Consider the following 27468-nt stretch of genomic DNA (forward strand, 5'->3'; position numbering starts at 1 on the left):
CCCAGCCCCCCCTCCACGCCCCCCAAAAACCTCGCGTGAACCACTGCAACGCATTTCGGGACTGGGAGTAAATTTGAGACTCGGAGGCTCCCGTAGTCTGGCTTTTTTTTTTTTTTTTTTTTTTTAAAGAACCAAGATGGCGCTGCCTACCGAGTGTCCCATGTGCTATTTCCGGTCGTACTCGGAAGCAGGATTCCCACCTGTAGCTGATTCGGTTGGTGGTGGCAGGCGGTGTGAGGTTTCTTAACACTGCTCCTGGCGGATCCAGTCAGTAGCCAGCATGTCTAACAGAAACAATAACAAGCTGCCCAGCAACTTGCCGCAGTTACAGAATCTGATCAAGCGGGATCCGCCGGCCTACATCGAGGAGGTGGGAGTGCGACGCGGCGCCGCTACAGACCGGGGTGTGACTGGTTTAGACAGTAGCAGGGGGAAGGAGTGGACTGGAGCTGGGATCCTGGTTCGCCCAAAGTTCTCCTGCTAGGTACAGGAGTCCCTCGGGAGGAAAGAAAAGGGGTTTATCTCCCAACCTCACAGAGGTGGAGAGACAGATAGCCCCGCCCCCCAACCTCCAACTTCCATGCAGATTTATCAGCCTTTCCTTTCAGAAACCCCTAAGTTGAGGAAGTCTGTAACACTTGATGAATTGTATGTTAGAATGCCTTGGGTCGAACATCTGTTTCTGAGAGCCGGAAATGGACCTCCAGACATAGGATTCAAAGCTGGCAGTGGGGACAGTTAAGTGCAGAAAAGGGTACTGGTCTGGAGGGATGCCAGTGCTCTGGAAGTAGCACCGAGGAGCAGAGAGGACACCTACTGGCTCAGCAATGCTGGGCGGAAGAAAACGAGGTAGCAGTGTGTTAGGAGAGAAACAGGTTTCAATAGAGCATCAGAATGACTGGGCTACTTTAAAAAATATAATGCCCTGACCCCACCGAAGAGTTCTTGGTCTGGGGACTAGAGGGGAATAAGGGATGTCCTGGGAGCCTTGTATAATTGTGGTGACTGATGAACATAAAGGGTGTAATGATATTAGTTCTCATCATCTTAAGGCATATATTAGTGGCTGAGCCACGGGTAGGAAGGGGGGAGAAGTGAGATAAAGATCTTAGCAGCAGCACACCGAGTTCTGGGGCTCTTTCCATACTCCTGTCACAACGGCGGTATGGAGTCAAGAGAGTAGGGTCTTATCTGAAGCATGGAGGGGCGGTAGTTCCTTTTCTTGATCCCTGCTCTTGGAGAAAGCTGGGGACCTAAGAGTTTTGTTTGGGGAAATCAAGAGTTATGTTTTTTGACCATGCTAGGTTTAAGATGTCTATTAGAGATCGAGACAACAGATGTCAGGCGGTTGGAGTTATGGATTTGGAGTTCACTGGACCAGTAAGGACTGCTAATATAAAGAAATATTCATAGTGTCGCTCTCATACACTCACAATTTAAAGCTATGGTCTAGGAATGATGAGTAGATGTAGGGCATGGAACTGAGGCCTGGTAAGTTCCAACATCAGATTGTGTTGTTGTTAGAATTAAACATAATTAAATGAGAAAATGCACATAATGACTTTGGCATATTACAATTGCTGAGTAAGTGGAAGCTATTATCATTATTTTTGTGCCTTAAAAGAAGATGGTAATTTTGACGGCAGAGTTGTATAGTTGTGATATAATTTACACTTTCTGACCCAATATTTTTCTGCTGCTGCGAGTGCTCATATGCACAGAAAATGTAGTAAGGGTCATTTGGATAATAAATGGCAGAATAGATCCAGAATCTGAGTTTTTGACTCTTGCTTTAATGTTCTTTACACCATACCACCTAAATTTCTAATGATAAGGGAAAGGGTCTTTAGAAAAATTTGATGTATCAGTTTTTTTGGAATCTTATTTTGAAGAGTGCAGATAAGGAAAAGATGTTTCTGGACACCTTTGCCATGTCTTTTTCTCCGTGCCACTATCAGAGATGTCTTAGTACTAAGTAATTTCTCATTTTTTACTGAAAAAGTCATATAATAGGAGGTGACTAACTTATATCTTATTTTCCTACAGTTTCTACAGCAGTATAATCACTACAAATCCAATGTGGAGATTTTCAAATTACAACCAAATAAACCCAGCAAAGAACTGGCAGAGCTGGTGATGTTTATGGCACAGGTAAGATAATAATTTCTGAAAACAAATAATAATAATTCTGAAAACAAACAATTTCTAAAACAAAGACCAGTTGTTTCACAGTTTGCAGAATATCTTTCCAGTAGTACCCAACCTTATTCCATTCAGGAATGGAAACTTAATGTAAAAAAATACTTTTTTGTTTCCGTTTCTTACAAATGTTATTTTCTTCCTGAGTTGAATTAGAAGATTTCACTAGAGCTTTTTGCAGAACCAACCAAAGCAAAACTTTCAGACTGTTTTTTTTTTTTTTCAAATTCATCATAAGAGCAGATTTTAAACAACATCACACATATTTTACTAATACTGTAAGAACAATGAAAGAGGTCAGAGAGATTAGCATGTAGAATAAAAAAGAAATGATTTGGAACTAGCTACTTCTATGAAACACAGCCTTTTACTCTCCTTTTTCAGAACATCATAAATATGTGCATATGAATTGTAGGAAAGAAAAAGAAACTTCAGAAGAGCCTTTGCTTTGTTACAGATTGGTCACTGCTATCCAGAACATTTAAGTAACTTTCCTCAAGAGCTGAAAGATCTTCTTTCCTACAATCACACTGTCTTGGATCCAGATCTTCGAATGGTGGGTCTAGTATTTGGATTTGATAAATTGTGTTGTTTATATGTGCATGTATTATGTGTTTAAATGAGAACAGCCTCAGCTAAACATCTTCTTAAAACATAAATCAGAATGCATCACAAATTCCTTAAAATCTTTCTGTGGCTTCTCATTTATACTTAGAGTAAAACTCAAACTTATTAACATGGCCTATAAGTCCCTACATGATCTGCTTCTTGCCAGTGTTTTTGACCTCGTCTCCTGTAGCAGAATGCTGCTCTCCTCTCTGTGATCTTTCTGTTCTTCCAGCATGCTAACCCTGCCAGGAAGCTCTTTTCCCTCTTCTGAATACGTGGTTCATTCCTTCTAGTCATTCAAATCTCAAATGCATTAAGAGCCCTAATTATAGCTTATGGTTTTTACAATGCTTTATTGATTTACTTATTTTTTAATTTGAAGAGTTTGAGTAAAATTCAGTTCCAACTGGGCAATGCCAAGCTGGAATTGATTAGGAGCACTCCCGTAATGCTGAATTTAATAAATTTATTCATTAACTGGCCAGTTGGAGCATTCAACCCATTGTCACTGTAGTGGTTGTTATTGGGTCCTGGCTGAGATCCTCCTTACCAGCCTAGTGCTCCCATTTCCGTCACTGGTGGTGAATGTTGGCTGCTGATGGCCCCCAGCTGCCCTCTCTCTGGTGTCTTGTCTTCAGCTAAATGAGAGCCCTAGCACCTGGGAGGTTGCCCTCCCAGCCTACAGGTTGTACCTGACTAACCCAGAGATACAAAAGCCTGGCTCTTCCCTCAACGTGGGTCCAACTTCATGTTGCAGTTTGTGCTCCAGGGCTTCTCTGTGATTGTACTAAAGCTGATCTCCAGCCAAGGACATATCCTTCCTCAGCTTTTCTTTTCTCTGCCCTGTCCTGCTTCCTTTACTTCCCTTCTAGAAGAGAGCATAGCCTGGACAAATCACTGCAATGAATCTGGCTCTGCTGCTAGGGAACTCAGCCTAAGGCATTTTCAGATTTCATACATCTGCTTTTCAGATATCTCTACAGCAGGTAGAACTTAACACAAATATTATGATCACAAAACATATTAATATCCTTTGCCAAAACTTGTACAATGCTAAGTCTAGAGATTCAGCTTTGTTTCTTACTCTTAAATTTTCCCAGGATTTTTCTAATTCTACCATTTTTATAATTCTTTAGGATTTTATTAATTTGATTAGGCCCAACAGAAAAAGAATACCATCTCAGACAAGTCAAGGTTTCAGGCTCTGGGTTGCCAACTGAATGACTGTCACTTGGGATGTGGGACCTGGCAGCACAGCCCAAGAGACTTCAAACTCAAACTATTAGTCAAAAGACTTTTACTTATGTCATGAAACTCTTCGAGTCCCTGTAGATCATACAGATTTGAGATTTTGAGTATAGAGACCTAGTGTCTTTCCAAGTACTATAATTAGATTTTCTTTAAGTTTTATGTGTCTAACAGTACCAACTAAACTGGTCTGCAGGCGTTGTTAAATAAGTAATGTGTGCATGTTTCTTTGTCATTTCTTATGATGATTAATAGGCTTAAAAAATAATAGAGATTTCCTTTGCTAAGACACAAAGGATTGAGTCCGTGTAATTAGCATTCCTCTTTAAAGGAATCATTTGGAACAAACTGGTGGATCCTCATTTTAATTGGTGATGGTGATAACCACCAGTCCTTATCAATTACTGGACTTACTACCTAGTGTGTTTGTTTCTTCCCCAGGACTTTTTGAGTCATTCCCAAGTTTTTGTTCACTCTTTCCTGCTTACACAGCTAGAACTGACTGTGTTTCTTAATGGAAGAAACAAAATATCTATGTATATTAACTTTCACTTAATAAAATCAGTAAAATGATTTTTTTTATCTTTCTTTGACACTGTAACCTTTTTATGCCTTTTGTTCATTTCTTTTTTTTAAGCCTTAATTATTTTTAGTCCAAATTGTTATCACCTGGCCAGTGGGAGCTTCTCAGTCCTTTTACCAAAGCCCCTGATATTTTTGAAAGCATCCTTACATTCTGGCAGAAATAGTTCCAAACCCCTTTGTACTGCTTTTCCTGCCCCAAGACTTCTAATCAACAATTCTCCAAGGATTACTCGTTCCATTAATGGAGAACAGTTGGTAGAAACCAAACCTTGGGCGATAAGGGTACTCGTGAAAGTCGGTGGTAAGCAGCTGTGCTGCAAGTACTGTTGGGCAATTCTTGGTACTAATGATACTTCCAAGGAACGCCTTGTAAGGTCACAAATCAGGTTGATGATTCCAGATTATTCTGTTCTTGTTACCACACCTTTCTTACTTCTGTGCATTCATTGATCACGTAGGGGTTTGTCATATCTTGACACTTCCTTAAGTAGCCCTCCGTCAGTCACTGTGTATCAGTTATATTACCCTGTTTTACTTTCTTCATGACACGTATCATTATCTGAGATACAACTGTTTAGGTGCTTTCTTGCTTGTCTGTCCCACTCCCAGTGTAAGGTGCGCGAGGGCAAAGACTGTACTATTGACTGTACTATTCTGATGCCCAAAATGGTGCCTAGTTAGTAGAAGATATCACACTTTCTTGGGATATATGTACTCCATTTTCTCATTTTAATTTCATCATCATTATTTCATAGTATGTTTTCTTTTCCTTCCTTAGACATTTTGCAAAGCTTTGATCTTGCTGAGAAACAAGAATCTCATCAGTCCATCAAGTTTGCTAGAACTCTTCTTTGAACTTCTGCGTTGCCATGATAAGCTTCTGCGAAAGGTAAAGGGCAAAATTGCTTCCCCCCCCCTTATATCTCCACATTTTCCCTTGCCGTAACATTAAACTTGTAGAGTGAATTCTTGGTATAGTTAATAATTTTAATAGGAAAAAAATTGATGCTTATGTGCATACAATATGGTGGTAATAGCTAACATTTAATGAGTGCTTGCTTTTTGCCAGCTACCATTCAGAGCTTCTTATATATTTGTTTACTTACAAAATGAGAGAAGGTTCATTATTACTGTTATTTTACGGATGAAAAGGCTAACACACAAAGAGAGAGTAACATCCTAGAATCATGGGACATGTTAGTGGGGAAGCAGGAGTCTAAACCCAGGCAATATGGCTCCAGAACCCAAGCCTTTTCCCACTGTACTATACTGACTAGCTAAATCAGAGCATGGACTGGACACTCATAGCTGTAACAACCCCCAACGGATCTCCCAAAACACTACTTTTTTTTGTTATAAATATTTCCCTATGACTAGTGTTTGCTTGTATAAGCCAGCCTAGAAGCTGAAGGTTTGTGAAAGAAATTTATGAAAGAAAAATTTAAGTTTACATTTTATTAACTGGAGGGCCCCTTAGGTGACTCAGTAGGTCGAGCAAATGACTCTTGATTTCGGCTCAGGTCACGATCCCAGGCGTACTCTGAGCCCCGTGGTGCACTCTGCACTGGCCTGGGAGCCTGCTTAAGATTCTGTCTCTACCTCTGCCCCTCTCTCCTGGTTGTGCTGTTTGCTCTCTCAAATAAATAAATTTTTTCCAAGTGTCGGTGATATTTGTATTGCCAGTATCATCTTGCATGCATTAGGGGCTAAGTAAGTGGAGCAACTTTCCTTTTTTTAAGTAACAATTTTATTGTGATATAATTCACGTACAATTCATCTATTGAAAGTGTACAGTTCAATGATTTTTAGTATATTGGCAGAGTTTGCAACCATCACACAATCAATTTTAGAATATTTTTATCCCCCCTCAAAAAGAAACACTCCTCCCATTAGCAGTAGCTTCCCATTTCCTCATCTCTGTCAGGCCTAGGCAGCCACCAGTCTACTTTCGGTCTCTACAGATTTACCTACTCCGGGTATTTCATATGAATGGAATCACACAATATGTAGTATATGTGTATGGCTTCTTTCACTCAGCATAATGCTTTCAAGGTTCATCTGTGCTGTTGCATTTATCGGTACTTCATTCCTTTTTGTTACCAAATTTATTCCATTATGTGAGTATACCACATTCTGTTTGTCCATTCATCAGTTAATGGACTATTGGGTTGTTTCCACTTTTTGGTTATTGTGGATGCTGCTGCTGTGAGTATTTGTGTGGACATAGGTGTGGAAATATATTTTCATTTTTTCTTGGATATATAACTAGGAGTGTAATTGTTGGGTTATATGGTAACTCCATGTTTACTCTTCAGGGCAACTTTCTTTTACATTTTAGCTGTTGCTTTTTGTTTTGTTTATGGTGTCTTGTTAGAGAATGAAAAGTGAATAAAATTAAACTTTCCCCTACATTTGTACTTTTTTCCGAATTACTCATGGGCAAGACTAGAAACGTTGGTTAACATGGATGTGTTTTTGTTTCTTTTCCTCAGACTTTATACACACATATTGTCACTGATATCAAGAATATAAATGCAAAACACAAGAACAATAAAGTGAACATAGTAAGTACCCTTTTGTTTCCCATGTTTGCAGCATTTTACCAGCAGTGTATTGAGTCTTCTCCTCATTTTCTTTAGGTGTTGCAGAATTTCATGTATACCATGTTAAGAGATAGCAATGCAACTGCAGCCAAGATATCTTTGGATGTGATGATTGAACTCTACAGAAGAAACATCTGGTAATATATACGTAATTGTCTCTTGAGAAATAGACTCATATTCATTTAGAATTACTACAGAGCACATACACAAATATTTTTCTTGATCTTGAGCTCTTTAATATATCTGTCATAAATTAAGTTGGAAATAAAAATATAGAGCAATCCAAATAACTAGTAACATTGGCTGCCATTTCTTGAGCACCTATATCTCATGTTACCTTGTTCAACCTTTAGAATAACATAATTCAGGGGGCGCCTGGGTGGCGTAGTCGGTTAAGCGTCCGACTTCAGCCAGGTCACAATCTCGCAGTCCATGAGTTCGAGCCCCGCATCAGGCTCTGGGCTGATGGCTCGGAGCCTGGAGCCTGTTTCCGATTCTGTGCCTCCCTCTCTCTTTGCCCCTCCCCGTTCATGCTCTGTCTCCCTCTGTCCCAAAAATAAAAAAATAAAAAAATAGAATAACATAATTCAGCTTATCTGGAATTATCCCCATTTTATAGGTAACAAAACTAAAGTTCATAGAGTTTAAGCTTAGTAGCTAGCCAAGGACAGAGCTGAAATTAAAACCTGGATATCGGGGGTACCTGGGTGGCTCAGTTAAGTGTCTGACTTTTGATTTCTGCTCAGGTCATGATCTCATGGTTTGTGAGATCAAACCCCATGTTGGGCCCTGCACTGACAGCACAGAGCCTGCTTGGGATTCTCGCTCTCCCTCTCTCTGCCCCTTCCCCGTACTCACTCACTTGCTCTCTCTCACACAAAATAAATAAACATTTAAAAAAAAAAACTTGGATGTCAGACTCTCAAATCTGTGCTATTTCTACTCTGCCACTCTGAAAATTTTTAAGTCACTTTATCCTCTGTATGAAATACCATGTTCTGTAAACTTTGGTTTATTGATACATTGCTCCTGATTCATGTTTTTTGCTTTTCTTATTTGCTAATTTTTATTTTACTATAAAAGTAATATTCATTGCAACAAAAAAAAATTGGAGAAGCTGGAAAGGTTTTTTTTAAAATTTTTTGATAGTTTCACCACCCAGAGATGATCACCGTTAACAGTTTATGATACTGTCTCCTGTCTTTTCTTTAATGTGAATTTTTAAATATGGTTGGAATTTTGCTACACTAATAAGTTTCTATTCATTTTTTTTTTTTAATTTTTTTAAATGTTTTCATTTTATTTCTTAGAGTGCAAGCAGGGGAGAGGCAGAGAGCGGGAAAGACACAGAATCTGAAGCAGGCTCCAGGCTCTGAGCTGTCAGCACAGAGCCTGACGTGGGGCTCGAACTTATGAACCATGAGATCATGACCTGAGCCGAAGTTGGACACTTAACTGACTGAGCCACCAAAGCGCCCCTGTATTCATTTTTTTATTTCACTTATCTTAAATAGGTTCCTATGTCATTAAAAATTCTTCAAAAAAAAAATCTATCTTAAAAATGGCTGCATAATTTTCTGACAGAAGACTGGGCTAAAGTTTAAATGTTCACCTGTGGTTGACTATTTAGCATTTAGCAATCTATGACTTTTTTTTTTCTTCCTTTGTAACCCATGACTATTTAAACTGTGGATTCTAACCTGTCAGAAATATATTTTATTGTTTAGGGGCACCTGAGTGGCTCAGTTATGCATCCAGCTCTTAATTTTGTCCAGGTCATGATCCCAGGGTCACGGGATTGAACCCATCATTCTCTGGGTTGAGCGTGGACCCTGGCTTAAGATTCTCCCTCTCTTCCCCTCTGTCCCTGTCCCACTTACGTGCGTTTGCACACATGATCTATCTCTCTCTCAAAAACAAAAGAAAGAAATATATATTGTTTATTTTGTGCCATTGTCAATGCTATGAAATGCAGTAGAATGAAAATTCACTCTGAAAACCTTCATTTGTCTTACCCCAGGAATGATGCCAAAACTGTCAATGTGATAACAACCGCGTGTTTCTCTAAGGTCACTAAGGTATGTGTCTGTAGTCATTTCCAGATGGAAAGTGGAGGAGATGGCTGTGTGGGGAAGAGGTAGCATAGGGCATGCAGTTCGTGCTTAGTAATACTCTCTTTGTGCTTGGGCTGCTTCCCTGGTTCATCTGTCCTTTAGAGGCGGCAAATAAAGTTAGCAGTTCTTTAAATGCTTTGTACTAAATGATGCCTTAGTGTTTATTTTGTTTCATCCTATAATTCTTGACTGTTCTTTTGTTGGGCCAAAGCACAGCTGAAAGAAATTTAAGAATATGTTAGACTTTCTGTTAGAAGGGCTACAATGTCACTTTTTTGGTGGTGGGGGGTGGGTTGGTGGCTGGATATAGAAATAAATTCTTGGCAATCTACTTGAAAGATAACAACTATGTAGAGCCTGGATGTTTTTATCTAAAGATTTTTTAAAATTATATATATTTTTAGGACAAATAGCATTATTAAAACATTGTTTTAATTGAGAGAAATGAGCCCATATCCCACCAGTCTGATTTTGTTCCTTCAGATCCTAGTTCTGTGCATGAATAATGTGTAAACAAAAGTATTTATTCTTTGTTGTAAGCTGGGGTGAGTCACTGACTTTTGCTCTGATTGGTCTTTAGATATTAGTTGCTGCTTTGACATTTTTCCTTGGGAAAGATGAAGAGGAGAAACAGGACAGCGACTCAGAGTCTGAGGTTATACGTTCAACAGTAGATGCTTTCTTAGGTTTACAGTCTATCAGATTTCATTTTTGCTTTCAGTACAGATTGTAAAATCCATGACTGCTCAAGTTAGAAAGAAACTTACATGTCGCCTTTATCTTTTATTGTGTTCTGCCATGCTGAGATTTTATCGTTTAGAATTTGTCACTTACATTCACTAAGATTGGCTAAAGAACTAATAAAAGTTAGACTCATTCAGCCTTGTTCTTAGTTCCAAAGCTAACCTTTATCTCACTATATAAACTTAGAATGGAAATTGCTGCCAGCATATTTTTTGAGATTATGTCAACATTATAGAGAATTTAGAGAAGGAGAGGAATAATACCATGGCATCTTTAAAAGGCAAAATCAAGATTTATGATGTTGTGGAATTTTTTTATTAAAAAATATTTTTTAGGGGTGCCTGAGTGGTGCGGTCGGTTAAGTGTCCAACTCTTGATTTTTGCTCAGATCGTGATCTCACGGTTCGTGAGTTCCAGCCCCACATTGGGCTCTGCATTAACAGAGTGGAGGCTGCTTAAGATTCTCTCTCTCCCTCTCTGTCCCTCCCTCACTTGGTTGCGCACTCACTCGCTCTCTCAAAATGAATAAATAAACTTAATATTTTTTTATTAAAATCAAAAAGGAGAAATTCTAAGAAAAAATACCCTTTCCCATTTTAGCATTTTGGTAATAAGAATACTGGAATTTATAATAAGATCTTTTAATTCATTTTATTATTTTATTAAGTGATGTATGAACAATATATTCTTATTGTAAAAGATTTCAGATATTCTAGATACAATAAAAGTTTTCTTAACCTTGTCTTATTTCCACTTCCTAGTTCCATCTTCACAGATAACCATCCTGTTTCCTGTGTATTTATATATGGATGTGTGTGTATTGTCTTATGTATATATTAGGTCTTTGAAATATACATAAATAACATATATATTACTCTGCAACTGCTTTCTTTGTGTCATATATATAGATATACTGATGCATTTAGATCTTCTAAGTACATACAGATCTATCTCATTGTTTTAACCTTCACATATTTCAGAATATGAATGTATTATAGCTTAAGCATTTTGCTCATGATATTATTTCCAATTTCTTTCAATTAAAAACAAAGTTGTATTCTATACTTTGATAAAATTGAAAGCAAAATATAAAAGCAAAAATAAGTGTTGCAGTGAAAATCTTTGTATGTACCTGTTTGTACACATGAGCAGATACTTTTTATTGAATTTTAAGTCATGCTCATTTTTTATAGTGGTTGCAGAGCATAAGTACACAGAAGTCTTTGAAAGGTTTACCATTTGCTTCTGTGCAGATTTTCCTTGTTTACAAAGTAGTCTCTTCTTCAGGATGAAGGACCAACAGCAAGAGACCTGCTAGTGCAATATGCCACAGGGAAAAAAAGTTCCAAAAACAAGAAAAGGTTGGAAAAGGCTATGAAAGTGCTCAAGGTGAGACTCATACCTGGAAAATGTGGTAGGAGTGATTAGACTATAGAATATGGGGTTTTTAGTGGAAGCTGTTAAGAATTTGAAATGAAGAAATAGCATTTCTGAAAGACTTAGAAATGTGTGATGAATTTTTAAGTACTAGTTTTTTAGGTGACTAAATGTTTTCAACTCTAGCAAAATCTATACCTTGAATAAATTAATTTGCTTAAATTCACTTTTCACTTGTCCTAAGCAAGATGACCTATATTAGGGTATTTTTGCTAAACTTACCTTCTCAGGAGAGTACACAAATAAAATACATTTTAAATTTTGTTATATTTGGTTATTCTGAAAACTCATTAATTTGGCCCTTCTGTGTTTTTTTGTTTATATTTCTAAATTCCTTTAAGTCTTAACAGGTGCTATTTGCTGGAACATTCCTGAGGTTTAATGTTAAAAGATAAAAACCACCTTTTGTTCTAGTTGAAAGAAAGGTTTTTGGAACAGATTTGTTGTGGGTTCCCCGCCCCCAATAGTCTGATGTAATGTAAATGTTTTTCCTCTCACTTTATTGCAGAAACAAAAAAAGAAGAAAAAACCAGAGGTGTTTAACTTTTCAGCTATTCATTTGATTCATGATCCCCAAGGTATTATAATTATGACTTCCCAAGTTCCTTTTTGGCCTTATCTCTGCCTGTTACCAGGGAATATAAGATCCTTGGCACTTACTAGACAATCAGTAATTGTTTAGTTGTTACTGGTTGGATATAGCCAATGTGGAAGAATAGCTCTTTGCTTCATGTCTTTAACAACAACATAGCGCTAGGACATTGTACTTGACTAAATGAAAAATTGATAGTCTTTTGTTGGTGCAGATTCTGATTTAGTAGGTCTAGGGTGGGGCCTGAGATTCTGTGTTTCTAGCAAGCTACCAGGTGGACCCACTACTGCTGGTCTGCAGACCACGCTTTGGGAGGCACGCTCTAGCGAACTGTTAAGTGGAGCTCCAAACAGTCATTCAAGATGTTGATGCTAAAATTTGGGGGACTTAAGACTTGACTTTGAGCACCATTGACAGTATATTCACCTGTGTGTGAATCTCTTCACCTTCCGTCATACTGCTGTTCTTACCATCCTGGTTTAGCAGAGTGTTCTCAGGTTCAACTGTACCAGTCACTGATCTAACCGCTACCTTTCTCTACACCTGTTAGACAATGTTGTATAGACTGTGGACTTACAGTGGACTTCTCTGACACTCTCCTTTCCAGATTTTGCAGAAAAACTACTAAAGCAGCTAGAGAGCTCTAAGGAGAGGTTTGAGGTGAAAATGATGCTCATGAACCTCATCTCCAGATTGGTGGGAATTCACGAGGTTTGCATTCCATTATGTTTCTCATTTTGGTGAATATTAGAAGTAGAATCATTCATGGTAAAAGGAAAGCCATTAAGGTAGAACTGTGGCTTACTTTTATCTCTTAAAACCACTTAAACCCATATAATTTACAGAAGAATAAAATCTTTCACTCTGAAAGTAGCTGTTTTTATCATTTTGTTTTCTTATCAGTAAGTACGGATGTTAAATTGTACATATATTCAGTTTATGGACAGACTGTTTTATGGACAGACTGTTTTGTGTTCTGTGTTTCTACTATTTGTTTTGCATATACATTTTTCTGAGCCAACGTAAACTGGATATTTTTATTGATTATTACTACATTTAGCAGTTTGTTTACCTCTTTATAGCTTTCCTGACTTTCAGACCACTCTGGTAAGGAGGTTGTCATGTTTGCAGAGTTGAATTCTCTTGTCATTTATTTCATACTGAATTAAATTACAGGAGCTCCTTGGTGGTATTGTGTGTGTGGATCTATACACACACACACATACATACATACACACACACATACACATATATATTGTGTGTGTAGATCTATACACACACACATACATACACACATTTATACATATGCACACATATATGTGTACACACACACATTATATATATATATATACACACACATACATACATACATACATACATACATATGGTATGCACATGGAAACTTCACACATACTCATAGACTGCTGTTGTAGAAAAGGAGAGATTTCCAAAAAGTTAGACCACTGAAGAAATGGCCATTGAGGTTGTTGCCTATCATTTTGCTCTTGAGATGTACTGCTCTCTACATCATGGGATGTGTTACTTTCTTCAAAAAGTTTTTTTTTTTTTTTAAGGAAAAAAAAGTAAAACAGGTTTACTGAAAATCTAGCAGTGTCGACATACATTGTTAAAGATGAAAGTACCCATGAATGAAAGCACTTGTTCCCTTTTCCTAAGACTTAACATTTTAGTGAATAGAATGCTTTTTCTCCATGAGCTATAGTCCAACAGCAGGATTACCAGGTCAATTTATGTTATGTTTGTGCAGAAATTTCCTGTCAGACCTGAATTTGAGCTTGATCGGAAAGCAGAAGTGATGTGTAACTTAAGCATGGTTTGATAGAAATGATAACTAGAGTTTCGCAACTGACTGTAATTGAGCGCCCATTTTTATATTGAACGTAAATCTTCCTTGTTACTTGTCCAGTCTTGGTTTTGCTCTGTGGCTAAATAGAAAAAATTAATTAATTTATTCTGATATGATGAACTTTGAGAAAGAGCAGTCCATCTCCATAGTTTCTCTTCCTGAAGTTCAAGATTACAGCTGGTTTGGTGAACATTTTTTCATATATTTAAATATCAAATCACTATGTTGTACACCTGAAACTAATATAATATTGCTTGTGAACTGTACTGCTGTTTTTAAAAAAAGAATACAGTTGCTTTAATAACTAGATCCTGTCACTTTTATTTAGGTAGACTCCAGAGTGCTAGTGCTTTCTCCCTAAAATATAGATCTCAGAGTAATTCCTCCAGTGTGATTGGACTGGTGTCCGGTAATAAAATGAGAACTGTAGGGTTTGGGTGATGAAATTATACCAGGCGCTATTCAGATTTGAATTACTATTTTATCCCTTACTTTGAAGCCTTAATATCATTGCTTTTCCTTCTGGTAATCCTCTTTATCTTTGAAGACTTAAAAAAAAATTCGTTCTGCAGCCACACCAGTTTTAAAAGTAGAAGAATGTTACATTGGGTTGACTTTTCCCCTCCTCTGGTTTATTCTGCATATACTTTCTTCTTTCTTGATATAATGAGGATAGCAGCATAGGCTCCCTTTCCTTGGGTAATACAGCACGTCAGATCGTCTTGGGGCATGAATGCTTGTTGAGAAAAATCAAAAGTAAAAAATGATCCCCAGTTAGTTGAACGTGATGATAAAATTGTGTTAGGGAGAAATGAAACTCTACAGCTGCAGTTACATAAATATTAAAGTCAGTGCATTCTTTCTGCAGCTTTTTCTCTTCAACTTCTATCCCTTTGTGCAAAGATTTCTGCAGCCCCACCAAAGAGGTAAGCCTCCCACTTGCCATTTTCCTTTGGTGGCCTTGGGTTAGAGTAGCCATCCCAGTCTTTTGTTCTGGAATTATTAAAGAATTAGGAGTGTGTTTCAGAGAAGGAGAGAGAAACCCCTATGTTTTCTTTCCCACAATCTGCTGTGGGTTCATTGTTCTCATCAACTTAATAAAGTTATTTTTGGAAAACAAAAAACTGGATTCTTAAAGCAAGTCTTTTTGTAATACCATGAATACTCAGGTAGAAAATTGTGAGAAAAGAAATCTGACCTTCTACTGTAACTTTGTAACAGATATCAGGATTTTATCTTATTGTTATCATTGCCCTCGTGTATTTGCACATAAAAACAACATAAGGGCAGGAAAGAAGAGATGGTTGTTTTGCCTTTAAACTTAAACCAAGATAAGAAGGAAGCCAGCATTTGTTGAACATCTAACCTGAGCCAAGCTCAGTGCCGTGCTACGCACTGTGCAAAGTGCTTTACATACAGCATCTCATCAGATCCTCACTTCAATCCTGCAAGGTATAGAAATAAAAAAGACCAGGCAAATACATGGCAAATTAGGATTCATCTCACTTCTTTCTTTTGCCTAATTTATACTGCCTGCCCCTTTCAAAGAGAGTGTGTGTATGTATTTATGTTCGTAGTCATTCATTCATTTAGTGATTTCTAATCTGGGCACTGAGTTAGACACTCAGAATTTCACAGTGAGCATGAAAGAGTGCCCTCACCTTTGTAGAGCTTGCATTCTGGAGGGAGATCCAGAGAGTACTATGTGTCCAGTGTCCAAGTGAAGATAAGTCTTTTGAGTAAAAAGAAAGCAGAGTTAAGATAATAGGGAGCACTGGGGTAGATTCTAATTAGATTATGTCTGGAAAGACGTTTTGATAAGGCAGCAGTTGGGCAAGGACCTGATGGAAGTGAAAGAGTAAGCCGTGCAGACACCTGAGGGTTGGGCGTTCCAGCTAGACTTAGCAGTAGCATTAAGGGCCAGAATATGCTTCCCATGTTTGCTCTTAGTCCTGAGAGGCAGAGCAATAAACTGACTATGATCTTTCTGATCTCTTACATTTTTAGAGGTAACAAAGATTCTTCTGTTTGCTGCCCAAGCATCTCATCACTTAGTACCCCCAGAGGTGAGAACTCTTAAACCTTATTTCTGTCTGCATAGCAGTGCCACTATTAAGTATATCATGGTGGCTATTCCCACAGAGATTACTGCTCCCCTGTGTCACTTTTCTTCAAAGTGAGAAGAAGAGACACTAACTCTTAAGGAGATAAATACAGAAGTTTAGTTATAGAAACTGAAAAAAAATTTTTACTATAGAAGGGCAAAGTTTGTTTTAGAGAAGTTGTTGAGAATTCTGACTTTAATTGCCAAATCTTGGGAGATCAAGAGTTACCGATAAATTTATAGTGAATATTTTTCAAAGCTGATCATTCCTTTCTTTGATAAAAATAGCATTGAATTGTCCTGGGTCAAAACAATTTTTTAAATCCATATTGGAAAATAATATTGAAGGGGAGCAAAATTTAATCTGAGGATAACCAAGAAGCCTGAAACCCAACGTACTTTTATCTGTCTTCCTCAGTCTTGATTCCTTCCTACTCCCAAAATGAAGATGGAAGACTGGTTTTTCACTGTGAATCGTCTGTTGTCCCTTAATCCTCAAGTGTTTGAGTTGGTGGAGACATTTTATCAGCTCTCATCTTTCCTTTTTTTCCCAATTCAGATCATTCAGTCATTGCTCATGACTGTGGCCAACAATTTTGTCACCGACAAGAACTCTGGGGAGGTCATGACAGTAGGGTATGTAGAACGTGCCTGCAGGAAGTGGGTATGTTTTCAATGTACGGTTGGCCCTAGAAGCCCTATAAAACCCAACTTCTGTACCTTTGATTTGGTCTTTTTTAGGAAACCTTAGACTGACCCATCTGTGATTGCTGTTTGGGTTTTTTAAATTCATTTTCGTTTTCTAGAATCAATGCTATAAAAGAGATAACAGCTCGATGTCCTCTAGCCATGACTGAAGAACTTCTCCAAGACCTGGCTCAGTATAAAACACACAAAGATAAGAGTAAGTTGCATGTTATTCTCTGTAGATCAAATATCGAGTGACTCTTTTTTCTCAGTAGCCTCTTTGCTCTGGAGTTTTCTTTTTTAAAAAATTATTATTTATTTTTGAGAGAGCACATGCTCTCACATGTGAGTGGGGGAGAGCAGAGAGAGGGAGAGAGAATCTCAAGCAGGCTCTGCACTGACATAGGACTCAATCTGTGAGTCATGAGATCATGACCTAAGCTGAAATCAAGAGTCGGATGCTTAACCGACTGAGCCACCCCGCTCTGGAGTTTCTAATTAAAGGTGTTATTTTACAGATGTGATGATGTCTGCTAGAACTTTGATTCAGCTCTTCCGAACACTGAATCCTCAGATGTTGCAAAAGAAATTCCGGGTAGGTGAAATATGCATATGTCGATCTAAAGGTCAGGGTCTTAGAAGGGGAGAATAATTTCCTACAGGATGAGTTTTAGTGTTTGTGATGCTTCGGCTATGAGTATTGGTTAATTGTATTCTTTAAGCTCAGAATACAATTTATTGAATACCATTGTCTTAAATATTTTGTAGTTGGTATGTGCTCTTTGATGCTGACTCTTTTTTTAAATATATATTTATAAGTTTATTTATTTATTTTGAGAGAGACCGTGTATGTGTAGAAGGGCAGAGAGAGAGAGAGAGAGAGAGAGAGAGAGAGAGAGAGAAGCCCAAGCAGGCCCTGTGCAGTCAGTGCAGAACCCAACTTGGAACCCAATCTGACAACCGTGAGATCATGACCTGAGCGGAAATTAAGAGACACTTAAATGATTAAGCCACCTGAGTGCCCTTCTAAGAACCTTATTAAAAACAATTTCCTTTCCTTTAGGGTAAGCCTACAGAGGCCTCCATAGAAGCAAGAGTGCAAGAATATGGAGAATTAGATGCTAAAGATTACATTCCAGGAGCAGAAGTTCTAGAAGTTGAAAAAGAAGAGAATGCTGAAAATGATGAAGGTTCATTTTCATTTTACCATTTTCCAGGATAAAATCACTCCTGTACTGTATTGACCTTGAAATCTTTATGTTGATTGAACACTCATTCAGCAGATGTTTATTGAGCAAGGACTATGTGCTAAGCACTGTTACAAGCATTGGGGATCAAAGGGCATCCATCGTTCCTGCACTTAGGAAACTTACATTATAGTGTAGATGTCTGTTCATATCCTCCAGGGAAGCTGCTCCTTATCAAGATCATGCAGGGCACTTGGGAACGATAATGGCTTTTGGGTTTTTGCCTAGAAAAAAATAATGAAGGTTAGTCATAAACAGTCCTCCAAGACTCCTTGGTAAAGAACGCTTGGTGAACTTTTTGAAGAATACTTAATTTCCAGAGTTAGTGTTTATTACCTTGGTTGCTAGAGTTCCATCTTCTTCCTGTTAGTTCATTTGTTACATTAACAAAACTTTTTAAAGCGTTACTTGTGAGCTAGCCACTGTCAATATGAAGAAGAATGATATGGTTCCTGCTCTTGAAGGCTTTTCATAAATAGCTCTGCATGAGCAAAGCCCTGAAGTATTTAGGAAACTGTTATTAATGTAGGATACAGGGTGGGATATAGCAAGATACCAGACTAGACATAGAATTGGGGTCTTATTGGGTGTGGTTGTATATATGCTATACCAAAGAGCTGAGACACTCTAATGGGGAACAACTGAAAAATTGCAAGTGTCTGTGATTTTGAAAGCTTACTGTGACTCCATTAAGAACTAATATCTCTTCATTGAGGTATCTACCAGGTTCCTTCACATCCAGAGTCTATGACTTCAGTTGTCTGAATGATTGTTGCTCACTAATTTCTAAAAACATGTATAAATATGCTTAGATGAGTTGTCAGATACTTGCTGTGTGGCCAAGATAAATGTACAGGTGCAATTTTGATGGACATGGGTTGGTGGAAAGATCATGGACTCTACAGTTAGACATGATTTTCATTTCATCGTAGACTGTGTTTTCTAGCAGTGTGGCTCGGGGCAGGTAACTTGTTCCTCAACTGTTCCTCTTCTGTTGAGTTGTGAGAGGTAAATGATTATAAGATTTTAGCTCATGGTAGATCATGGTCAATGTTTATTATGCATTCCATAAAGTAATTAAATTGATGTGGCTTATTTAACAATAAATATTGGTTGATTCTTGGTCAGTAGAACTCCACTGACTTTGATTACCTTACTTTTGCTTGATTTATTTCAACTCCCCCTGAGTACTAACAGTGTGCTGCTTCTCACACAGATGGGTGGGAGACCACCAGTCTCAGTGAGGAGGCAGATGCCGATGGTGAGTGGGTTGATGTGCACCACTCTTCTGATGAAGAACAGCAAGAAATCGTAAGTCCTAAAATTACCTTGTGCAAGTACATCACTTGGATGTTTATCAACACCTGATTCATGGTGGGCCTTGTTGGGGTTCTAAGCTCTCACTTGAGCTAGTAGCTCTTTAAACCTTTGTTGTGTGTTTACAAGTCCAAGAAGCTCAACAGCATGCCCATGGATGAGCGGAGAGCCAAAGCTGCGGCCGTTAGCACTAGCCGAGTTTTAACTCAGGAAGACTTCCAGAAAATCCGCATGGCCCAAATGAGGAAAGAACTTGACGCTGCACCAGGGAAGGCCCAAAAGAGGAAACACGTTGAAATAGATAGTGATGAGGAGCCCAGGTAAAACGACACATACACCAAGTCTTCTTCAGCTACAGCTCATGTGATGATGAAAGTGTTAGGGAAAGGAGTTCCACCCTTGTTTCATATTGTATTTGTTCTTCACCTCAGGGGTGAGTTACTTTCTCTTCGGGACATTGAACGCCTTCATAAAAAACCAAAGTCTGACAAGGAGACAAGACTAGCAACGGCAATGGTAAGTGAGGCATATCATTCCCTTCAAACAAAAAGCAAATAAGCTGCAAAATTAAATAAAGTGAATAGCCACAGAACGGCAGTGTTTTATTTTTGATGTTTTAAATAAAGGTATAATTAACGTAGAGTAAAATGCACAGATATTTGGTGTTCTGTTAGATGAGTTTTAACAACTAGATAACCATGTAACCACCATCAAAAACAAGATGTAGAATACAGAAAGGCAATAGTACGTGTTCTGGTATCTGGGAGGCATCCAAGCTATTAGGAAAGCAGGGGAATGTTTAATAGTCACTAATGAAAAGCCTCCGGCAAATGCTGTGGCTATGATGGCACATTTCCAACATTTCCTACTGCCTGCTATTTCCGCTTTCTTTTCTATACATTTGTTTTAGGCACCATCCCATACTGGTTCCACGTCACCCTGTGCATTCATCCCATTTGTACTGAAACCTGATTAGATAAGTTTAAAAATCCATGTTCTGAATAGACACTTCTCTAAAGAAGACATCCGGATGGCCAACAGGCACATGAAAAGATGCTCAACGTCGCTCCTTATCAGGGAAATACAAATCAAAACCACACTCAGATATCACCTCACGCCAGTCAGAGTGGCCAAAATGAACAAATCAGGAGACTATAGATGCTGGAGAGGATGTGGAGAAATGGGAACCCTCTTGCACTGTTGGTGGGAATGCAAATTGGTGCAGCCGCTCTGGAAAGCAGTGTGGAGGTTCCATAGAAAATTAAAAATAGACCTACCCTATGACCCAGCAATAGCACTGCTAGGAATTTACCCAAAGGATACAGGAATACTGATGCATAGGGGCACTTGTACTCCAATGTTTATAGCAGCACTCTCAGCAATAGCCAAATTATGGAAAGAGCCTAAATGTCCATCAACTGATGAATGGATAAAGAAATTGTGGTTTATATATACAATGGAGTACTACATGGCAATGAGAAAGAACGAAATATGGCCCTTTGTAGCAACGTGGATGGAACTGGAGAGTGTGATGCTAAGTGAAATAAGCCATACAGAGAAAGACAGATACCATATGTTTTCACTCTTATGTGGATCCTGAGAAACTTAACAGAAACCCATGGGGGAGGGGAAGGAAAAAAAAAAAAAGAGGTTAGAGTGGGAGAGAGCCAAAGCATAAGAAAGAGACTGTTAAAAACTGAGAACAAACTGAGGGTTGATGGGGGGTGGGAGGGAAGGGAGGGTGGATGATGGGTATTGAGGAGGGCACCTTTTGGGATGAGCACTGCGTGTTGTATGGAAACCAATTTGACAATAAATTTCATATATTGGAAAAAAAATAAACATTAAAAAATATTTTTTAAATGTTATTTATAAAAAAACAAAATACAACTTTTTAACTGAAAAAAAAAAAATCCACGTTCTTTCTTCCCCACCTTTTCGTATTCTATCCCTCCTTCCTGAAATGCTCTACCCTTCCCCTCCTTTCTCCCACCATGAATGCCTTGATCCTATAATAAACAGTTTACCCGTCTCCCTTTCTAGGAAGCTTCTCTGACCTGACCAGCTGAATTATGACCTTTTCTTCTACTGAGCTTCCCTTGCCCCATTACAATATATGATGGTCATTTCCCCCCTGGACTGAGTCACTGGAGAGCAAGGACTGAGTTACATCAATCTTTTTTGTCCTTGGCACCCAGGAGAGTGCCTGGCACGGAGGAGACACATATGGGGATTAGATAACTCTTGAAGTGTTTTTTTGTGTATGCTAATAGGCTGGGAAGACAGACCGAAAAGAATTTGTGAGGAAGAAAACCAAAATGAACCCATTTTCTAGTTCCACAAATAAAGAGAAGAAAAAACAGAAGAACTTCATGATGATGCGGTATAGCCATAATGTCCGGTCAAAGAACAAACGTTCCTTCCGAGAAAAGCAGGTGAGTTCAACTTGAAGCTTGATTGGTTAGAATACTGTTGTCATTTTAACACTTCTTTACTCAAAACAGAGTTGTGCCTTTTAGGACCTTGTGTTAGGATTAATGGGGAGCATTATTAGAGAACATGGAGAGGTGACAAGTGGTCAGGGCATGTAAATCAGGGCATGTAAACCTGACTTGGCTGAGATTCAGCTGTGTGACCAAAGGAGAGTCTGTTTTCCTCCTCTGTAACTGCAGGAGTGGAAGCTAGATGGCCCATAAGATCATCCCTATGCTAAAATTCTTGACATTGCATCTGTGAAACATAATATCAAGATCCTTCCTAATGTGCCCTTTTGCAAAACTTTTGTTTACAGGTTTTGGGTCCTGTGTGACTCAGTTGCCTTGCTTATTTTATTTGCTATAATAAAACAAATTTATGTTTTCGTCTCTTTCTCTACGGAGGGTGTACCAGAGTATATTTTAAATATATTCTGAAGGATCACCAGGAAATCAAGTTAGGACGAAACAAGTGTTCCTAAGTTGCTAGCCAAAGATGAGCGTGCCAGACCGACATGTTAATGGGCAGCTTTCCAGGGCAGTGTTTCATTTGTGCGGCCACCCAGGCAGTAGCAACTGAATTAAGGTGCCATTTAAAATCTACCTATCTGCTTATTTGATCTTTCTAGTTCTAAACTATGTCCAACAACATCATGTAAACAACAAAGTGCCAGCATTTTGAATAGAGGTTGTTGAAATCAAGGTGAAAAGAAAGGTGCAGTTTCAGATTATAAATACCTGAATTTTGCCAATTCAATTTAAATTCATGGTTGAATTGATTCAGTCCATTAACTTATCCTTCAGCAGACCTTTGTAAGATTTGAGGGCCGAGGAAATAGAATCACTGAGTTGCACCATGGTTTGTTCCTTCTTTCATTATGCAGTTTTTGTGACCTTGCTACATTTTGTGACAGTGTTCCCCTGCTTCTTACTTCCTCTGTTGTTTTACTGAGCCTTTTTTGGTATGATTTGGAAGCCTTGATTTGGAAGCCTTGTTTTGTTCCTTGCCAGCACCTCTTGAGTCATGAAGCTCCTCTCTCAAAGACTAAAGAATTTTTTATTTAAGAGTTCATTGGACATATGCACTTGTTGGTTCAAGAATGTTTTTTCCTTGTTCTCCCATTTTCTTGCCATTTGGAACCGAAAATTAATCTGAATTTCTGTTTATGTGTCCTTGCTCTATATTTTTTTCAAGGTCTCTCTGTTATAAAACTTAACTCTAGGTTCCTAATTTTCTTATTCTCTCCTTCAGTCTAGACCAGCACTGCCCAATAGAAACTCAATACAGACCACATGTATAATTTTAAAATAAAAAAGTAAAAAGAAAAAGGTGAAATTAATTTTAGTAATAGATCTTATTTAACCTAATATATCTGAAATAGTATCATTTCAGTATGTAATCAATATAAAAATTATGAGTGAGATACTATACCTTCTTGTTTTTGAACTAATTGATATCCAGTGTGTGTCTTACACTTGTGGCACATCTCAGTTTGGACTGGCTGTTTTTCAAATGTCCAAAAGCCACATGCAGTTAGGGGTTACTGTATTGGGCAGTGCAACTTCAGAGCATCTCCAAAACTGACCTGTGACCCTAAAATAGAAAAGCTCAGTTCAGTTTACCTTTTGTGTGTGTTTTTTTTCTACTCACACAGAACACTTCTAACATTTATGGTCACCAAATATGTGGTGATTTTTTTTCCCCCACACAAGCAGTTCTCTGCAGTACTGGCTAGTTTCCTACAATTTAACTCAATTCTGACATTGTTTTCCTAGAAATAGTGTCAGATCCCACAGGTTAAGGGCTCAGCCCCATGAGACTATACTCACCACCTCCCCAAGTGTTCCTCCCCCACCTCGTGCATGCATACATGCATACATGCACACACTTCAGAAACCAGTCTCAAGCCCAGTGTTTCTGACTAGTCACCTCCTCCTTGGGTTTGATTAATTTGCTACAGCTGCTTTCAGGACTCAGGAAAACCGTTACTTAAGTTTACCAGTTTATTAAAGTATATGATAAAGGATACAGATGAATAGCCAGATGAAGAGATACATAGGGCAGGGTCTGGGAGGGCCCCAAATGCAGAAGTTTCTGTCCCTGTGGAGTTGGGGTACATCTCCCTCCTGGTGTGAATGGGTTTGCCAGCCTGGAAGCTGTCAGAACCTCACACTACAGGGTTTTTTTTTTTTTTTTTTTTTTTTTTTTTTTTTTTAATTTTTTTTTCAACGTTTTTAATTTATTTTTGGGACAGAGAGAGACAGAGCATGAACGGGGGAGGGGCAGAGACAGAGGGAGACACAGAAGCGGAAACAGGCTCCAGGCTCTGAGCCATCAGCCCAGAGCCTGACGCGGGGCTCGAACTCACGGACCGCGAGATCGTGACCTGGCTGAAGTCGGACGCTTAACCGACTGCGCCACCCAGGCGCCCCTACAGGGTTTTTTTTTGAAGGCTTCGCCACATAGGTATGATCGATTATTCATTCTATACCTAGCCTCTTTCTCTTCTCTGGAGAAGTTTGTATGTTGGGGGGCAGGGATTGCTGAAAATGCCAAGGTATTATTTTTTTTTTTAATGTTTATTTATTTTTGAAAGAAGACAGAGCATTACTGGGAAAGGGGCAGAGAGAGAGGGAGACAGAGAATCCAAGGAGGCTCCAGGCTCTGAGCTGTCAGCACAGAGCCCGATGCAGGACTCGAACTCACGAAACTACAAGACCATGACCCAAGCTGCAGTTGGCTGCTTACCTGACTGAGCCACCCAGGAGCCCTGAAAATTCCAAGTTTCTAATCATGGCTTGGTCTTTCTTGGACCAGCCCCCATCCAGGAGCCCACCTAGTTCCCTCATTAGAACAAAAGATGCTCCTAGGGCTCTTATCACTTAGGAATTTACAGGGGTTTGGGGAGCTGTGTGTCAGGGAGAGGGTCAAAAACAAATATTAAAACAAGATGCTCTTATCACTTAGGAAATTACCAAAGTTTGAGGAGCTCTATGCCAGGAACGAGGGGCAGAGACCAATATGTATATTCTATTATCTTACACACTCAAGCTTCCTCTGGGAACGGAGCATCACATTTCATACCCCTTCTGTCCCTTGGTGATATTTTATTCTAAATAAAAGGATCTTACATGGCTTGAAAGTGTACATGAGGTCTTCCTGTAAATTTTTAGAATATTCTCATAGAATATGTAAAAAAGAGGTGAGAATAGAAAAGGCAGGTGAAACACATGGCAGAGAAAGAGGGGAGGATGGATCTTCCAGTGAAGCCTTAGGAAAGGTAAAGGAAGAGGAGGGAGAATATACTTTTCAAATGATGGCATTTGAAGGGAGAAGGAAACTGAGATACGTGTGAGAATAGCGAGTAGCCTGTGCTTTATTACGAAGTTTAATGAGCAGAATTAAGTCCGTGTAACCTTGGGTTACAACAACATCATTAGCTAATGTACAGTTCTTACTGTAGAGCTTTCCATTTTTTAACTCTGTTACTCAGTTGCAACAATATGAGCAGGTACTGCGATCTTATATTTTATATTTTACAGATGAGACTATAAGACAGATGAGTCTGAGAAATACCTCCTCAGCCATGAAAGTTAGGCTAAAATGAACTTGTTAATTTTTCTACCTTCAGTATCTGTCCTCGATCTCTTCTATCTACAAAGACATTCCAAGACCCAGATATAAATAAAGGCAAGGAGTCAATACCTTAAAATCATAAAATACAAAAAGCTTGAACATTTAAGATGTAGAGTAACTTCCACCCCCCAAACATGCTTTAATGAAGCAAACAAACAAAAACACATACCTTGTTGAAATTCAAAAGACATCTTAAAAATTTCTAGGAACCAAAGAATAGTGCTTGAGAGTTCGTGAAATAGTATGTATCACACACCCAAGACACACACACACTTAATCATCTCAGGAGGATTTGTTGACCGGAGTCCATTGTTGTACATCTCCATATAACCAAATTAGTATAATGGGGTACCCAAGAGTTCCCATGTTTAGATATTTTTTCTTATGTTAACAGCTGGCATTACGAGATGCACTTTTGAAAAAGAGAAAAAGAATGAAGTAACCTCCAAGCAAGTTTTCCATTCCAAGAAAAATGCTACATTTGTATCGTTATTTTGAAAATTAATCAAGAATGATTGTTTACATTAAAAAGTCCCAAAGTACTGTATTGTGAAAAACACAGTAAACTTGGTAGCAACTTGGCATTATTGTTTTGGAGATGGGGAATGGTGGGAATGTTTGAAATGTAAACAGTAGTGGTGGTGGTGTAAACTCATTTCCATTTGGCATTCATGCAAAAAAAAAAAATGTTTTGTGCCTACTAATTGTCATTGTAGATATAAAAATGAATGAGCCATAACCCCTCACACAAGGCATTCACAGCCTATTTGGGACATAGGAGGGGGCCGATGTGTGTTGTATGTGTATTTATAGCGCAGTGTAAATAGTTCTCTAGTAGAGATAGGTCCCTGCTTCTCTGGGGTCATAGAGGACTCTGCAGGGCATGGGAGTTACATTTTCTCTTAAAACAGGACAATGTTACAAGAGTAAGAGATTCTTACTTGTATATAGGCTTACCTGCTGAAAACAGGTCCTTGCTGTACAGATTTTATGTAGACAATTTAGCTCTTTTAGTCCATCCAAAAAACTGTATTTTTTTGAATGCCAGGTATAGGCTTTTTGGTTAAGACCTCGCTTTTTAAATTGCCTTAAGTCTAAATAGTAATCTTGGAGTGTTTTTTTAGTTTGTCATTTGAGCCGCCACAGAGGAAAAAGAAATTAGATTGGTTTCTTTAGCCTGCCATCATGCTGTAATATTTTCAGCCTACTGTGCTTTGTCTCAGCAAAAGGTTCCTAATGTCAGATAGGTTCCGTTGTGTGTGTTGAGTGCTGTGTTGGTCTCCCTTCCCTGGGCATGTTTGAGTAGATTGCAGGGGACACAGAGCCCTGGTCAGTCTCTCTCTGCACGTTGTTGCATTTGGAAATAGTTTGGTGCCTTTGCCTCAGATTTCTTAGATAGGAAGATGTGGTAGATGAAAAAATTGTTCTATGTTACTTTAGAATAAAAGACAATTTTCTGCCCACCCAGAATTAGAAAGTAGCTTCTAAAACCACTTCTGTTGTTCACTTTCTGAGTTCACTTTTGGTTTTATTTGGAAGAAATTCCGTGACCTTCCCCAAAGATGCCCCAGGTCACTGGAGACAGTTGTGAAAATCTTGAAGTTTAATGATCAAATTGTACTGGCCTGGTGAGAGGGGCTCTCAGAGTCAACTTTGGCAGCTTCAGTGTTTGACAGGAAGTGTCCAGTCCAAATTTGAATATATCAGACCTGAAACTGCTGTCTTTCTCACTTTCTTTTTCTCTTTCTCTTTCTTTCTTTCTCTTTTTTTCTATCTCTAACTCTCCTTCCTTCCTCCTTTCCTTCCTCCCTTCCTCCCTTCCTCCCTTCCTTCCTTCCTTCCTTCCTTCCTTCCTTCCTTCCTTCCTTCCTTCCTTCCTTCTTTCTTTTTCTTTGCACTTTTGAACTGGGTGTCTCCTCATGTGTCTAGCTCCAGAGAGGTAAATAAAATTCAAAATGGCTGGGTCACCTGGGTGGCTTAGTCAGTTAAGTGTCTGACTCTAGA

At 38.6% G+C, this 27468-nt stretch overlaps 1 protein-coding gene across 3 annotated transcripts; it reads left to right on the forward strand.

The window, feature by feature from the left end:
• Nucleotides 1-126: 126 nt before the first annotated feature.
• Nucleotides 127-26045, forward strand: SDAD1 (SDA1 domain containing 1). Of its 3 annotated transcripts, XM_058722246.1 has the most exons (22): nucleotides 127-370; nucleotides 2047-2151; nucleotides 2657-2755; nucleotides 5420-5530; nucleotides 7134-7205; nucleotides 7281-7381; nucleotides 9265-9322; nucleotides 9939-10013; nucleotides 11390-11491; nucleotides 12048-12117; nucleotides 12739-12842; nucleotides 14867-14924; nucleotides 16006-16064; nucleotides 16662-16738; nucleotides 16909-17006; nucleotides 17308-17384; nucleotides 17853-17979; nucleotides 19253-19347; nucleotides 19483-19673; nucleotides 19785-19869; nucleotides 21627-21788; nucleotides 25859-26045. In XM_058722246.1, the coding sequence occupies exons 1-22, from the start codon at nucleotides 281-283 to the stop codon at nucleotides 25904-25906; spliced, it is 2064 nt and encodes a 687-aa protein (XP_058578229.1). In that variant the 5' UTR covers nucleotides 127-280; the 3' UTR covers nucleotides 25907-26045. The 3 variants fall into 3 exon arrangements, with proteins under 3 accessions (XP_058578229.1, XP_058578230.1, XP_058578232.1); XM_058722247.1 differs by lacking the exon at nucleotides 9939-10013; XM_058722249.1 differs by lacking the exon at nucleotides 127-370 and having other exon boundaries at nucleotides 2053-2151; nucleotides 2584-2755.
• The last annotated feature ends 1423 nt before the right edge of the window (nucleotides 26046-27468 follow it).

Source organism: Neofelis nebulosa, chromosome 3 (assembly GCF_028018385.1).
Source record: "Neofelis nebulosa isolate mNeoNeb1 chromosome 3, mNeoNeb1.pri, whole genome shotgun sequence".
Classification (NCBI taxonomy): domain Eukaryota; kingdom Metazoa; phylum Chordata; class Mammalia; order Carnivora; family Felidae; genus Neofelis; species Neofelis nebulosa.

Excerpts from the sequence above, each read along its gene's own strand:
- SDAD1 (XM_058722246.1), top strand. The coding sequence starts at position 281 with ATGTCTAACAGAAACAATAACAAGCTGCCCAGCAACTTGCCGCAGTTA. Across the intron at positions 2,152-2,656 it reads TGGTGATGTTTATGGCACAG|ATTGGTCACTGCTATCCAGA; the intron begins GTAAGATAATAA and ends GCTTTGTTACAG. Across the intron at positions 16,739-16,908 it reads GGGGAGGTCATGACAGTAGG|AATCAATGCTATAAAAGAGA; the intron begins GTATGTAGAACG and ends TTCGTTTTCTAG.